The sequence below is a fragment of the Capra hircus genome, chromosome 6 (genome assembly GCF_001704415.2).
Source record: "Capra hircus breed San Clemente chromosome 6, ASM170441v1, whole genome shotgun sequence".
NCBI lineage: Eukaryota > Metazoa > Chordata > Mammalia > Artiodactyla > Bovidae > Capra > Capra hircus.
In genome coordinates, this window is record NC_030813.1 from 93,454,359 (window position 1) to 93,470,076 (window position 15,718).

The window sequence follows — 15,718 nt, forward strand, 5'->3', positions numbered from 1 at the left end:
GATAACCATGAAAGGAGCTTGCCTCCAGTTCAAAAATAGCTCATTTTTGATCTGAGAAAAAGCTGGAAGCCAGCATTCAGTTGATACAGAGCAGTACTTTGTGTCAAATAAAACAAAATCAATAACATTGCATATTGTGACAATTGGGCAATATGTTTAAAGGCAGACAAAAGGCAATTAGGCAAGAAATGCTAAATGCCAAATAAAGGAAAAACGTATCTAATTGAAAGACCAGATTGCATTACCCACACGACAGCAAACACTGCACACTTGTCCCATGTCTCCATTCATCATGACGTCTTGTCCTAGGTTTCAGATTGCAAATGAGCTTCTTGGTCGAGTTGCAGAATATCTTACATTTGAAAGATATTGTAGTGTTGGAGCATTTTGACTTACACATCCCAGGGTTTAGTCTTTTATGTAAGAAGCTTAATTAAGCAGTTTGCCGCCATTACAATAAGGGAGGTGGGACGAGGGAAGGAGGAAACACTCCATTGTGAACCTCTGCTTCAAGTCTTTAAAAACAACAATGACTGCATATCATGGGTTAGCTTGGAATACCAGAAAGTGCTGGGTCCCATTTTTTAAAATGCTAAACTCTAGCTTCAAACAGTACTAACTTATAGTTTGCATGGATTAACTTAAAAAGATGAAATTTGTTGCCATACTGTAGAGCTAATTGCTATGCAAGCATTCGGAAGTCTTGACAATAGATTGATTTTAAGCACTCTTGCATCAAGTTTATAGTTTTGCCTTGACATTCGAAAATACCCAACTGTCAGATTATTTAAACCATTTTTCTTGATTTAATATCACTATTAAAACATTGGGTGTTCTGATGATATAAAGAGGCAGTCAATCCTAAAGGAAATCAGTCCTGAATATTCTTTGGAAGGACTGATGCTGAAGCTGAAACTCCATACTTTGGCCACCTGATGCGAAGAACTGACTCATTTGAAAAGACCCTGATGCTGAGAAAGATTGAAGGCAAGAGAAAGGGACGACAAAGGATGAGATGGTTGGATGGATTCACTGACTTGATGGACATGAGTTTGAGTAAACTACAGGAGTTGGTGACGGACAGGGAAGCCTGGCATAATGCAGTCTATGGGTCACAAAGAGTTGGACATCACTAAGCGACTGAACTGAACTGATAGAGTTAGTGCCTTGGTCGGAAACGTAATCACTGTCACCATCTAACCATCACCATCCCCACATTTGGGGTATTTATTATTTGATAATCATTAATTTAAAATCTTTTTTATTTTCATAACAACCTTATGAAGTACAAGCTATTATTATCGTCCCATGTTGCAGTAGACAAAACTGAGATACAAAGTTTAAATACTCTGCTCAAGGTGCCATCATTAGGAAGTATCTGTGCTTCTAACCTAGGCAGCTTGACATTACAACTTCAACAGACCACACTTGACTTTGATTTTTACCTGTTACACTACACCTCCTCAAATGATGAGTCATATGTTGTTTATTTACATCTAATAATAATCACAAAACAGTAATTGCTAACGTCATCAATCATGATTGCAAGCATTTTATATGAGTTAACTAATTCAGTATTTTTTTTTAAAGTTTATCAGAAGAAATGTATTTCCAGGTGTTGAGCTCTAAAAAAAATTGATTTTTAAAATAAAGTGTGTTTTTTTAAATTGTAAAAGGAATCTGTGTTCATTAAGGAAAGTTTGAAAAAAGCAGTAAAGGAACTGATCATCCATATTTCTACCATTCAAAAACATCATAGTAGATTTTTAAAAAATTCATTCCAATTTTTTGGTAGGCAAATGTGCATATATTTGCATAGTTATAATCAGATTTTTGGAGTTAGTGATTATCTCTGATAAAAGGAGTAATTCTTGTGTTCAAATAAGGGGTTGTTCCCTTGGTGGGTGGTGTAAATTCACACTGAAATTGCTTGCATTCAGCTTTTGTCCAGATGCCATGTGAACAGAGGCCTCTGTTCATATTTTTGTAGGCTTGTTAAAATGATCTGTTCAGTCTGATGAGAGTTCTTCCTGTGGCTCTATTACCAATTTTTTTTTCAATACCACCATTTTCCCATTCCCAACTGATTAAGTGAATTGAACTTCATCTTCAGATATTTTCTTAAAAAGGTGAAAAATTGTTGTCTTTCGAGCCACTGACATGTTGCAGAATTATTTCCTATTTGCCTACGCTCATGAAAGATTATTTGTTGGGGTCCAAAATTTAATGAGATTGTAATCTCCTTTCCACTGAATTCTGGAATTTAGTGCCCTGGAGGAGTCAGAGGTGGGTCTGTTTTCTCTTCTGTTATATCAATTAGTTTACTCTGTTGAATTTTTGCAAGATGTTTCTTTATCTTTATAATTAAGACATTTCCCCAGGGTATTTCTTAGGAAGGTGTCTTTTCACATATTTTACCTAGAATATTGTGAAGCCCTTTCAGTCTGTATTCCAGGTGTGAAATATTTTCTTTAGTTCTGGCCTTGATTAGTCATGTCTGTTCCAATTATGCTCAGTTCTCAGAAACACATATGGTTCTTAAACTGCTCCTCTACCATCTCCCCTCATTACTGGTCATGTTCTGCCTCATTATTTTCACTTTTGTGTCTTTGCTCTACATTATGGGGAGAGCTTCTTGAGTTTGTGTTTCCTGCCTCCATATTGATTTTAATTTGATGATTTCTTTAATTTTCTTTTAATTCTTCCTTCTTTCTCTTATCATTGGTTCTTCCAATTTTTTAAAATTCCAATGCTTTCTCATTCTATATTGCTTTTTGCTTCTTTAATAAAGACTGCATTTTCTTCTGCCTTACTCAAGTTGCAAAATGGTTTTTAAATCTTTTACTTGAGATCCTGCAATATGTTGGTTTCAGAAATCTGCCCTTTCTGTGAATCTTCAGAGTATTATTACTTTTTGCTTGCACTTTAGGATTTCCCCCCAAGTTCCTTTCTTTCTATTTGCTCAGCCTTAGAGAAATCTGTTCATACACAGTGCTTCAAAACTGCAAAGGTAAGCAGCATGCAGTTGGCTAATACCCGCTTCTTGGGTTCATTGTTGTTGTTCAGTCGCTAGGTGATGTCTGACTCTTTGCAACCCCATGAACTGCAGTACAGCAGGCTTCCCTGTCCTTGACAATATCCCTGAGTTTGCTCAAACTCATGTCCATTGAGTCAGTGATGCCTTCCAACCATCTCATCCTCCATCACCTCCATCTCCTCCTGCCTTTAATCTTTCCCAGCATCGTGATCTTTTCCAATGAGTCAGCTCTTCACATCAGGTGGTTAACGTATTGGAGCTTTAGCTTCAGCATCAGTCCTTCCAATGAATATTCAACATTGATTTCCTTTAGGATTGACTGGTTTGATCTCCTTGCAGTCCAAGGGACTCTCAAGCGCCTTCTCCAGAGCATCAATTCTTTGGTGTTCAGACTTCTTTATGGTCCAATTCTCACATCTATACATGACTACTAGAAAGACCATTCTTTTGACTATACAGACCTTTGCTGGCCAGGTAAAGTCTCTGCTTTTTAATATGCTGTCTAGGTTTGTCACGGCTTTTCTCCCAAGGAGCAAGTGTCTTTTAATTGTGTGGCTGCAGTCACTGTCCTCAGTGATTTTGGACCCCAAGAAAATAAAGGTCTAAGTACTTAGAGAGGTATGTGTTTCCTTGGCCAAGGGTCTGGCCAGTTTTAACTTAATGTTGCTCTACTGTACTGAGATCAGACTTTTTGCTGTCTCCACTGCCCAATTTTCTTAAATTTTTAATTCATGAAACATAAAACTATAATCTCTAGTTTGCAAGAGTTCTCACCATGTTTCTTGGTGACTGTGTGCTTTACATTTGGGGTGTCCTCATCCCCATTTTTTAATCACTTCCTCTTCCTCCCCCAGTGCACATATTTCCCATTCATTTTGTTATCTTTCTTTTTGTTTCTTTTTTTACATTATGGGCTCTGATTAGATGTAGAAAGCCATTGAGGGAGGTGAAGGCTACAGTGGGCACTCTGATGGCTTCAAATAGTAGTGGCCACACACTGTGGGGATGAGCCATGTTATGTTTGGCACTGAGAGTCAGAGACTTCAGAGGAAGTGATGGTTCTCATTTCTATTTGGTTAACAAAACAGAGAAAGGCCACCGAAAGTCTAATGGTCAGTGCGACCCCTCTTGGCAATAGCAGGAGGTTGTCTGTTCTCCTTTTTGATGGCACAGTTTTCATCTCATTTTTATATTTTCAGAGGTATCATAGGAGAAGATACTTTGTCATGAGCTATTAGCCATAATATACTGTAAAGTTTATCATAGTATTTTAATTTAAGGAATATGATAAACCATAATTAAATACAGTTGACCCTCAAACAGCATGGTTTGAACATATGCAGATTTTGTCAGTAGTAGATGGTACAATACCCCATGATCCACAGCTGGTTGAATCCATGGATGCGGAACCACAGATGCGGAGGAAATGTGGATACCTAGGACTGGCTAAAAATTATATTCCAATTTCCAATTGCATGATGGGTCAGTTCCCTTTACCTCTATTGGTTCAAGGGTCAACAGTATATCCTTAATGGTGGCCCTATCCCAAATTATAATGACATTGATCATACATATTTTTTTTGTACTAAACTCCTGTGATTACTGATGGTACTATATTAGACTTAGAGTTGGCAAATTTTCCTGTAAAGAGCCAGATACTGAAAGTTTTCAGCTTTGTGTGCCATGTAGTTGGGACAACTACTCAACTCTGCAAATACAGCACAGAAACATCCACAGGTAATACGTACATGAGTGTAGGTGGCTGTGTTCTAGTCAAAGCTTATGGAAATTGGTGGTGGGCTGGATTTGGTCATTTGTCTGTAGTGTGCTGGTCCCTGTATAGTCTGTAAGTTTGGAAAGGCAAATCTATGAGTTGGAGGTGATGGAATTCCAGCTGTGAAACTGTCTTAGTTGTACAGTCTTGTCTGACTCTTCGTGACCCCAAGGACTGTAGTCCACTAGACTCCTCTGTCCATGGGATTCTCCAGGCAAGAGTACTGGAGTGGATTGCTGTTCCCTTCTCAAGGGGATCTTCATGACCCAGGAATTGAACCCCAGTCTCCTGCACTGCAGGCAGATTCTTTACTATCTGAGCCACCAGGGATGAAAGAAATGCCAGGTGAGCTACTTAACATCCTAAAAGATGATGCTGTTACAGTGATGCACACCATATGTCAGCAGATTTGTAAAACTCAGCAGTGGCCACAGGACTGGAAAAGGTCAGTTTTCATTCCAGTTCCAAATAAAAGCAATGCTGAAGAATGTTCAAACTACCATACGATTGCACTCATTTCACATGCTAGCAAGGTAATACTAAAAATCCTTCAAGCTAGACTTCAGAAGTATATGAACCGAAAACATCCAGATGTACAAGCTGTATTTAGAAAAGGAAGAAGAATTGGAGATCAAATTATCAACATCTGTTGGAAGATAAAGAAGGCAAGGGAATTCCAGAAAAAGCATGTATTTCTGCTTCATTAACTGTACTGAAGCCTTTGACTGTGTGGAAAGCAAACTGTGGAATACCAGACAGTATTCCACTTAAAGTGATGGGAATACCAGACCACTATACCTGTCTCCTGAGAAACCTGTATGCAGGACAAGAAGCAACAGTTAAACCATATGTGGAACAATGGACAGGTTCCAAATTAGAAATGAGTATGTCAAAACTGCGTACTGTAACCCTGCTTATTTAACTTAAATGCAGAGTACGTGATGCCAAATGCCAGGCTGGACGAATCACAAGCTGGTAACAAGACTGCAAGGAGCAATATCAGTAACCTCAGATATGCAGATGACACCAGTATCAGTAACCTCAGATGTGGCAGAAAGCTAAGAGGAACTAAAGAGCCTCTTCATGAAGGTGAAAGAGGAGAGGCAAAAAGCTGGCTTAAAACTCAACTTTCAAAAAACTAAGATCATGGCTTCTGGTCCCATCACATCTTGGCGACTAAATGGTGAATGTGTGGAGATGGTGACAAATTTTATTTCCTTGGGCTTCAAAATCACTGTGGATAGTGACTGCAGCCATGAAATTAAAAGGCGCTTGCTCCTTGCAAGAAAAACTGTGACAAACACACAGTGCATTAAAAAGCAGAGATATCACTTTGTTGACAAAGTTCCATCTAGTCAAAGCTATGGTTTATTTCAGTAGTCATGTATGGATGTGAGTGTTGGACCATAACAAGGGCTGAGTGCTGAAGAACTGACTCTTTTGAACTAAGGTGTTGGAGAAGACTTTTGAGAATTCCTTAAACTACAGGGAGATCAAACTTGTCAATACTAAGGGAAATCAGTCCTGAATATTCATTGGAAGGACTCATGCTGAAGCTGAAGCTCCAGTACTTTGGCCACCTCATTTGTAAGAGCCGACTCATTAGAAAAGATTCTGATGCTGGGAAAGAATGAGGGCAGGAGAAGAAGGGGTTGACAGAGGATGAGGTGGTTGGATGGCATCACAGACTCATTGGACATGAGGCTGAGCAAAGTCCGGGAGATTGTGAAGAACAAGGGCAGCCTGGCGTGCTGCAGTCCACAGGATCTCAAAGAGCCAGACACCACTTAGCGACTGAACAATAACAACAACGAAGAAAAGGATGATAGAATTCAGGCATATATTATAGCAATAAAAGTGTACTGCCAAAACGGCTTTTCCATTTCTCTGACCCACTTTGCTGACTTGCCTCTTCAGTCCTGTTTATACAGCACAAGTCCAAATGGGATCTAAATTCACCATCATGAAGTTCTGTTGTCTCCAGGGATATTTTCTCTTTAATGTCCTTCCTTCTTGTTCTAATTGGTCTCTGTTTATGAAAAAAGATTCTATGTCTATAGAAAAAATCTCTATATTAGAAGAAAGTCTAATAAAATATATAATTAAGCATTGCCAATAAGAATCAGAAAACTTGATTTTCCTTGTACCAGCCACTATACAGGTGATTACTCCTCCTCTGTACTTTTCAGTTGACTCTGCCACTGTCCTTGGGTTTAGTCCCTGTTGATTAAGATAAATTATACTGAGTCAATATTTCTGTTCAAGATTTGTGATCATGACATTTGTCTACTCTTTACTTAACATTGTATAAATTCATTGTTTAGTTCCATAAAGTTATTGAAGAATGAATATGATATCAGGTATAACTTTATTTTTACTTCCTTGCTGAAATTTTATTAAACTCAAGAGCTGAGGTCAAGGAATGCTCAATGATTTCAATCCATGTCCAATTTTCACATACTCTGTGGAACATCAATTGTCATAATATTTTTCTAGACTTATCCAGTAATAAAAGTAACCTAATACAGAGGGAACAATTGTCATTTTAATTCCAGTGATTCAGGTGTTTGAAATTAATCCCTAATAGAGAGTAATGCATTAATCTAGCTGATCATATGTAATTGGGTTAAAATAACCACAGGCATGACTGGAACTTTCCATGAAAAATTAAGGTTATTTGACACTCTCCACGACCCTCACCTTCCGCCAAGTACCCTGGCCTTATTTTCTTGCAGAGTGAATTCCGTATAGATTATGGTAGTGGAAGTCAGAAACAGATTCAAGGGATTAGATCTGATAGAGTGTCTGATGAACTATGGATGGAGGTTCATGACATGGTACAGGAGGCAGTGATCAAGACCATCCCCATGAAAAAGAAATGCAAAAAGGCAAAATGGTTGTCTGAGGAGGCCTTACAAATAGCTGAGAGAAGAAGAGAAGCGAAAAGCAAAGGAAAAAGGAAAGATATACCCATTTGAATGCAGAGTTCTAAAGAATAGCAAGGAGAGATAGGAAAGCCTTCCTCAGTGATCAGTGAGAAAGGTCTCATCACTTCCTGGCAAATAGATGGAGAAACAATGGAAACAGTGAAAGACTTTATTTTCTTGGGCTCCAGAATCATTGCAGATGGTGACTGCCACCATGAAATTAAAAGACACTTGCTCCTTGGAAGAAAAGCTATGACCCACGTAGACAGCATATTAAAAATCAGAGATATTACTTTGCCAACAAAGGTCCGTCTAGTCAAAGGTGTGGTTTTTCCAATAGTCATGCATCGATGTGAGAGTTGGACTGTAAAGAAATTTGAGTGCTGAATTGATGCTTTTGAACTGTGGTGTTCGAGAAGACTCTTGAGAGTCCCTTGGATTGCAAGGAGATCAAACTTGTCCATCCTAAAGGAAATCATTCCTGAATATTCATTGGGAGGACTGCTGCTGAAGCTGAAACTCCAATACTTTGGCCACGTGTTGTGAAGAACTGACTCATTTTAAGAGACCCTGATGCTGGGAAAGATTGAAGTGGGGAGGAGAAGGGGATGACCGAGGATAAGATGATTGGATGGCATCACCAATTCAATGGACATGAGATTGAGTAAACTCCAGGAGTTGGTGATGGTCAGGGAAGCTTGGTGTACTGCAGTCCATGGGTTGAAAAGAGTTGCACATGACGGAGTGACTGAATTGAACTGAATGATTATGCAATCTCATTTTCTGCTTTTTGTGAAAAGAAGTGCATATAACTGTTCAGGAGGTATCTTCTGTATAAATTCTACCACTTCTTTGTATTCAAAGCTTGGTTTATTCTAATCTTCCTTCTTTTGGCTTTAATTTGTCTTCCTTTCTTCTATTTTAAAAGCTGTAATGATGTCAAAATGAGAAGCTGATTCTTTGTCTTCTCATTGTTGTGAAAATTCTTTTCAGGGCAGCAGAGACAAAGGGTCTGATATTCTGGGGGTGAGTGCGGGAGAGCTGAGACTGTAGGAATGAGGAGGTGGGGTGTCCTTTGGGCATCTAATGTCTGTCACACATATTTCTGTGCACTGCCATATTCCCATTAATAGATATCTCAGGGTGTGATTGATTTTTTTTCATGTTAAAGTGAATAAAGTGAAACTGTTTGTCACTCACTTGTGTCCGACTCTTTGGGACCCCCTTGACTATAACTCACCAGGCTCCTCTGTCCATGAAATTCTCTAGGCAAGAGGACTGGTGTGGATAGCCATTCCGTTCTCCAGGGAATTCTTCCTGACCCACAGATTAAACCTGGGTCTCCTGCATTGCAGGCAGATTCTTAACCATCTGAGCCACCAAGATTGATTTGTCTCATGTTAAGGACCTCCCTAATACATATAGTTGAATGTGTGGATTCACATAAAGATCCAAAAGAATAGTGAGATAGTTTATCAATGGAGGGATCCCTTCACTTTGAGATTAGTGCTAACTCAGCAAGAGTGTAAATGTTCTGAAGTGTTGAAATGGCTGATATTCTGAAGTCCTCTCTGCCAACCGTTTACCATTACTGGTCACCTTGGGCAAGGTGTCTCTGTGACCCTGGGCAAGTTCCACAACCTTTCTGTTTTTCACTTTGCTTGTTTTAAAAGGGGAATGAGAGTCCCTACTTCACAGGTTCACATAAAGTACCTAGAACAGTACCTGGCAAACAAAATCTGCTCTTCTTCTTCTTATTATTAGTTAAAGTTGGGATATAGTTGCTTTACAGTGTTGTATTGGTTTCTGCTGCTCAGTGAAGTGAATGAGCTAAATATATATATAATATATATATGTATATTCCCTCTCTCTTGGACCTCCCCGCATCCCCCACATATCCCAGCCATCTAGGTCACTACTGGGCATAAACCCTGAGAAACCATAATTCAAAAAGACACATGCAGCTCAGTATTCACAGCAGCACTGTTTACAATAGCCAGGACTTGGAAGCAACCTAGATGTGGAAGGAAGTACTATTCTTACTAATATTAGCTGAGCTTTTATTTGTTCTTAGAAGTAGCTGAGGGTTGATGAATATGCAGACTTCTCAAGTTACACTGCCCTGAGAAGTGCTAATTCTTATCAAAGCACCAGGTGACTAATAAATACGAAAGGAGAGGAAATTGCTATTTCTGGCTGCTTTGAGGCACATGTTTGAGCTGGCTGTGAGTGAAGTTTTCCTGCTGTCGTGGATTTTATTAATATCGCCTTCTGATGGACTCTTTTTGGGGTGTTAGGATGAAACCATAGTCCGCATCCCTGGAAAATGTTGCCCACAGTGCTCTTCGCGGTCGTGCTCTGCTGCTGGCCAAGTGTACGAGGTAAGCTTTCATGTGCCCCTCGTAGGTGTTGTGACACGCGTTCTTGCACATCTGCCCACTGCCTTGCTAACCGTCATTCCTCCCCCGCCCTCATCTGACTCTGTGCCAGCATTAGTAACTCAGTACATAAATGGCTTTTTTCTTCTCTTCATGAAAAGTCTTTCTGAAAAAATTAAATCGGAGAGGGTTAGAAATATAAAAGAATGTGCTGGCAAGCAGCACCTGGTTCATGGACCGTGGTGAACTTTGTGTTCACACCTCTTGAAGGGAAAAAGGAGTACCGTTGGTTACTGTCAATGGACACTTAACCTGGAGCCTCTGGGAATATCTGTCTGGGTTGGACTTTATGCACTGATATTCAAAGACAGTGTCTCCTGACTTACAGTGAGGTTGGGAGCAATGCAGGGTGGGAGGAGAGAGAGGGAAGGGCAAGGAGTCTGGTGGTGGTGGAGCCTGCAAGCTTGAAGGTACTATTGGGACAGTGTAGGTAACTACCCGGCACAGAATAGGCACCAAACGAAAGTGAGTTCAACAAATCAAACGAATGAATGTTCTGTCTTGGGAGTGCCCAGCTGAACCAAAAGAAGGTTACATTATTCTAAAGCAAAGAATATATCAAAAAATAAACCCAACTAATTCCCTTACTTACCAGTCATTCTGAGGAAAAGTAAATAGAAATTGTGATTTTTGACTTTCAGCAGAGAATCTGGAAGAGTATTAGGGGATGAATGACATAAATTCTAGATGGGTCCCTTGAAGTCTAGATGAAAAGAACTCGTGGGGAAATGATTTTTCTATATACTAGATCTCTGCTGTCTAATACAGTAGACGTATACGTGCTAGATTATTTCCTCCTGGAAGGAAAAGCCTCTGTATCTGTTACGCTGTTTCTGGCTGCCAGCAAGAGAAATGCTCCTCTAAGTGTGGCTAAGATGAAACATTTATGACCTCACATCGCAAGAAGCCCGGAAGTGGGGAAGTCGCAGGGTTGGTCAGGTCTCCATGCTGTCTTTTGATCTTTGCACTCTCCCATCCTTAGCATGTTGGCATTTGCTTCCTGGCTTGTCCCTTCATGTTCCAGCCATTGTGTCTTCCACAGCTTCAGGCAGCTCGTCCTCACCCAATCATTCCTTAAGCGTGATGGAAGAAAGGGGTGGCTTTTCTTCTTTTATGGGGTGAGGAGAGTCCTTTCCTCAACCTCTAGCACTCTTCCCCTAGGGTCCCCTTGGTGGGGGGACTCTGTCTGTGGTCTGGCTGCAAGGGAAGCTGGAAAAGTGAGTGTGTGGCCATGAGAACTGGGTCTCCCAGCAAAGAAGAGCTAAAGAATAACCATCACTTAGCCAGCAACACTGGCTTCCTATGATACTCAGAGTTCCCAGGCCTCTGTGTACCTAGCATAAGGCGGGCAGGCCCTCAAGGCATCGGCAGAATGAATCTAGTTGAATAAGAATGAATCCAAAATTCTCTTTGGACATTTCCTGACTTTTTTCCTTAGAGCCTCTTGCTGTGTGAATGTTATCATTTCTCAGGATTACATTCAATGTGACTCAATTGAAAACTAATAAAAAGTTGTGTGTCTTATGCGCCTCAGGTTTCTATTTGATACATGTGACATTTGATTTTCCACTTTTTTCCACCCTTTCTTCAGCATGGAGAGCAGTGGCATGAAAATGCCTGCACCACCTGTACATGTGACCAGGGCGAGGTCAGGTGTCACAAACAGCCCTGCCCTCCATTAAGATGCGAAAAGGTATTTGAGAGTGTGCAGCTTGATTCTCCAACTTTTATCAAGGTCATTTTCGAAATGCATTTCTTAGTCCATTGTGTCCCTTGAGGAAAGGGAAAGTATTATGATGCTCAGATTATGAGATAGAGGTAGGAAGTACCTGCCTCCCAGGAAGGAGGCGGGGGGTTGGGGGTGGGGGGGGAACCTGCCTCCATCTGGGGAAGTGGGGGAAGGGAAAGTGAAAGTGTTACTTGCTCAGTTATGTCCGACTTTTTGCAACCTCATGAACTGTAGCCCATAAGGCTCCTCTGTCCATGGGATTCTCCAGGCAACAATACTAGAGTGAGTTGCCATTTCCTTCTCCAGGAGATCTTCAGGGATCAAACCCAGATCTCCTGCATTGCAGGCAGATTCATTCTTTCCCATCTTAGCCACTAGGGAACGGTGTACAAACTTGGTGTTTTGTGTCCTTTTGCTCTGATGCTTTGGTGCCCTCCTGACCACTGCCCTTCCCCTCCCTTCTCTCTGCTTCCTCAGGGTCAGAGACGGGCTCGGCGTCAGGGGCAGTGCTGTGAGGACTGTGTGTCTCCTGCTGGAAGCTGCTCCCACAGAGGGCTCGTGCGATACCAGGATGAAATGTGGAAGGCCTCGGCCTGTGAGTTCTGCGTGTGTGACCGTGGCCAAGTGACCTGCCAGACTGCAGAGTGTGCCAAAGTGGAGTGTGCCCGGGTAAGGAATGGAGGCATCTCTGTTTGGACTTGAAACCCTCTCTGCAGCAGGATTGGTGGTCCCCCACCTGTTCCTTCCCGTCCCTTCCCAGCAGAGAGGACAGCCAGGTTTGATGGCTCAATTTCAAGTTGTCTCCTAGCATGGAGCTTCTGTAGTGTAAATGTTACTTTCTGTTCAGATTGGCTTGGAACAGCTAGCCTGGAGCTGTTAGCTCTTGGAGCAGCTGGTTAGATGGGAAGCCCTGAGCCAGAGACTCAGACACAGAAAGGGATGACGTGGACAGGAGCCTAACAGTCAGCGCAGCTGGGCCTCGTCATTGGTGGCTGCCCAGCTCAGTCTGGTTCTGAAGCAGAGTCTGCAGGTGCTCTGGGGGTCCAGCTTCTGTCACAGGCCCCACTGGCAGCTTTTAGTGGCGAGCCGGCACCTGGAGGCTCTTCCTGTGAATCAGGAAAGAAAATGAAATGTGTTTGTGTTTTTGTTTTAAAGAGGCATGGAGAGAGACCCCATAAATAATTAACTCTGTTGACCTCCGTGGACTTGTGCTGTCTGCAAAATTTCTAGAATCTTTTAACAAAGTAGCCTCTGTTTGGACTGTAGATATATATGGCAGGGAAATTGCTTTTTTTATTTTCCCTTTGAACTCAATTTTGACCCGCTGCAAAACAAATTGCTTTCAAAGCTGTCTCCCTCTCCCTGGCCGCTCCCATCCGCCCCACCAGTTTCCCGCGGGGTTGTGAACTTGAGTGGATGAGGGGAGCTAGGAAGATCTGAAGCATGGGCTGTCTGTGAAGGCATTTTTCTTTCTTGTTCTCCCCCACGTCTCAGCTCCTCTTGACATGGCTCCTGGGGAGGAACAGCCTATCAAGCAGGGCTGTCAGCAACAGAGCTCTTTTTTCATGCTGCCTCCTACTTCAGTGTCTCAGCTGAGCTGAGACACATTTAGGTAAAGAGGGCCTCGCCTTTCGCAGATTTATTTCCCTCCACATGCCTTTTCATTTCTCTTCTTCACATCAGGGGAATCAGAATGGTTGGATGAAGATGAGAAAAACTCTGGTCAGGGCCCTCTTCTGTTTCCCCTCTCTCTCTCGGGCCAAGACTGGGCTTCCTGGCCTTGGCAGTCTGCCCAGAGGATGCTGAGTTATTTCCAAGGTTTTAATTTGTCTGATATCCCAGGGTTTGTGGAAAATCGGGGAGAGGTGATCCTGGTAGGGTGGGTCCCTTAACCACCTAGTTTCAGTCAGGTCTATAAGCAAGAGTCTCACTCACAGGAAGTAATTTGCCTCCCACCCCACCCCCGCCGCCCAGTGTTAATGCATTTGCGAGTGCCTGCCAGTCTCCTGCTGTGGTGGCATAAGCCAGGCCCTCTCCTCTGTTCTTAGGTGGGGGAGCAGCCACTGAAGCCAGTGGAATGGGTCTCAATGTTCTGCAGGTCACCCCATGGCACTGTCTCACCTGCCTCTCATTCTCTGCCCACGCCCACTCGTCTTCTCTTTTATGAATTGAGTTCTAATGCCTTTAGCCTATTTCTCCAGATCTTTAATCAATTAGCACATATTTGAAGACCCTGGATTCTACACTGAATGTACTACCAGGTGGGAAATTTTAACCAAAGCTAAACCGTGCAAAAAATATCCCTTAGCCTTCTTACTATGCCGTACTTCCGTAAATAGCTATACTTAATGACCTTGTGCGAAAGTCACTTAAGTGTCTTCCCTAGTGGCTCAGATGGTAAAGAATCTGCCTGCAATGCAGGAGACATGGGTTCGATCCCTGGGTCAGGAAGATCCCCTGTAAAAGGAAATGGCAACCCACTCTAATATTCTTGCCTGGAGAATTTGATAGAGGCGCCTGGCGGGCTACAGTCCATGGGATCTCGAAGAATCGGACACGACTGAGTGACTAACACTTTCACTTTCCCAATGACCTTGTGAAAGCCTGGGATACTCACTTTTGAACTTCTGTGTAGCTTGGAGATAACAAGATGAAGAAGATACATTTTAATCTCAAGAGTTCCCAGGCTTTTTGAGGGAAATCAGATACATACATAGGAATTATAATATGCAATGACACCAATGATTAGGAATTAACATGAATAAAATGCGTTAGGAGCACCTGGAGAAAATGATGACATTTGCCAAGGCGAGCAGTAAAAGTGCGCTATTGGTATTTTTACGCAGTTCTACCCCCCTTTCTGCCTATTCTAAAATATATCAAGGTCATCTGATTTCTAATCTTCATACCAAAGGTAGAATAAGTCTATGTCTATATCCACAAAGATGCAGAAAAGTAAACTTCTAGAGAAAGAGGCAAAATTGTGCAGCGTCACCATTGTAATATTTATTGCATTATTATCAACAGCAGTGTTAGATAGCATTGAAATAGCAGTTTTTCTTTGTTGAAAAAGGATCAAGTGGCATGACCTTTGTCATTGATGTATAAAACCAAATCCCTAGACATTGAAATATAAGTAAATCAGCAGTAGAATAGCGTAATAGGATGATTTCCATGTTTCTGTATTTAATATTATCTTTGAGCATGAATTCAAATGAAGAAGTCAATTTGCCATTTTTTTTTTAAAGACCTCACATTCATATGTGAGAGATAAAATGGTAAGGGAATCAAAGTTTCTAGCAAAAAACATGGAAGAAGGTAGTCATGCCGTCAACGTGAGGTGCTTTTCCTTTCTCCAGCAGAGGAAAATTCCCTCAAAAGAATGTTTTCTCTTGCAGTGGGCAGGTTGGTGGAATGACAAAGTCTCTATCTGATGGATGGATACTGGTGTGATTCACTGGTGAGGGGTTAGCAGATTCCATCTGGCCTATGCAGCAGAATCCTCTTAAAAAGAAGAGTTAGTTTTGTTTCACAAAGCAATTTTTCTCAAAGCCAAAGTCTGATGCTAATTGGAGCAAGCTCCTCATCGCAGTGAACTGATGAAGTTTGGGGCATCTGCTGCTACTGCTAAGTCACTTCCGTCGTGTCTGATTCTGTGCGACCCCAGAGACGGCAGCCCACCAGGCTCCCCCGTCCCTGGGATTCTCCAGGCAAGAACACTGGAGTGGTTTGCCCTTGTCTTCTCCAATGCATGAAAGTGAAAAGTGAAAGTGAAGTCACTCAGTCGTGTCTGACTCTTCGCGACCCCATGAC

General features: G+C 41.8%; 1 protein-coding gene across 1 annotated transcript in view; it reads left to right on the forward strand.

The window, feature by feature from the left end:
* Positions 1 to 15,718, forward strand: part of FRAS1 (Fraser extracellular matrix complex subunit 1) — a 513,961-nt gene that overhangs the window by 218,705 nt on the left and 279,538 nt on the right. The window contains exons 7-9 of the mRNA XM_018049625.1: positions 10,036 to 10,119; positions 11,768 to 11,869; positions 12,383 to 12,574. Coding sequence (XP_017905114.1) covers positions 10,036 to 10,119; positions 11,768 to 11,869; positions 12,383 to 12,574 — 378 coding nt within the window. The remainder of the gene's footprint in view (positions 1 to 10,035; positions 10,120 to 11,767; positions 11,870 to 12,382; positions 12,575 to 15,718) is intronic.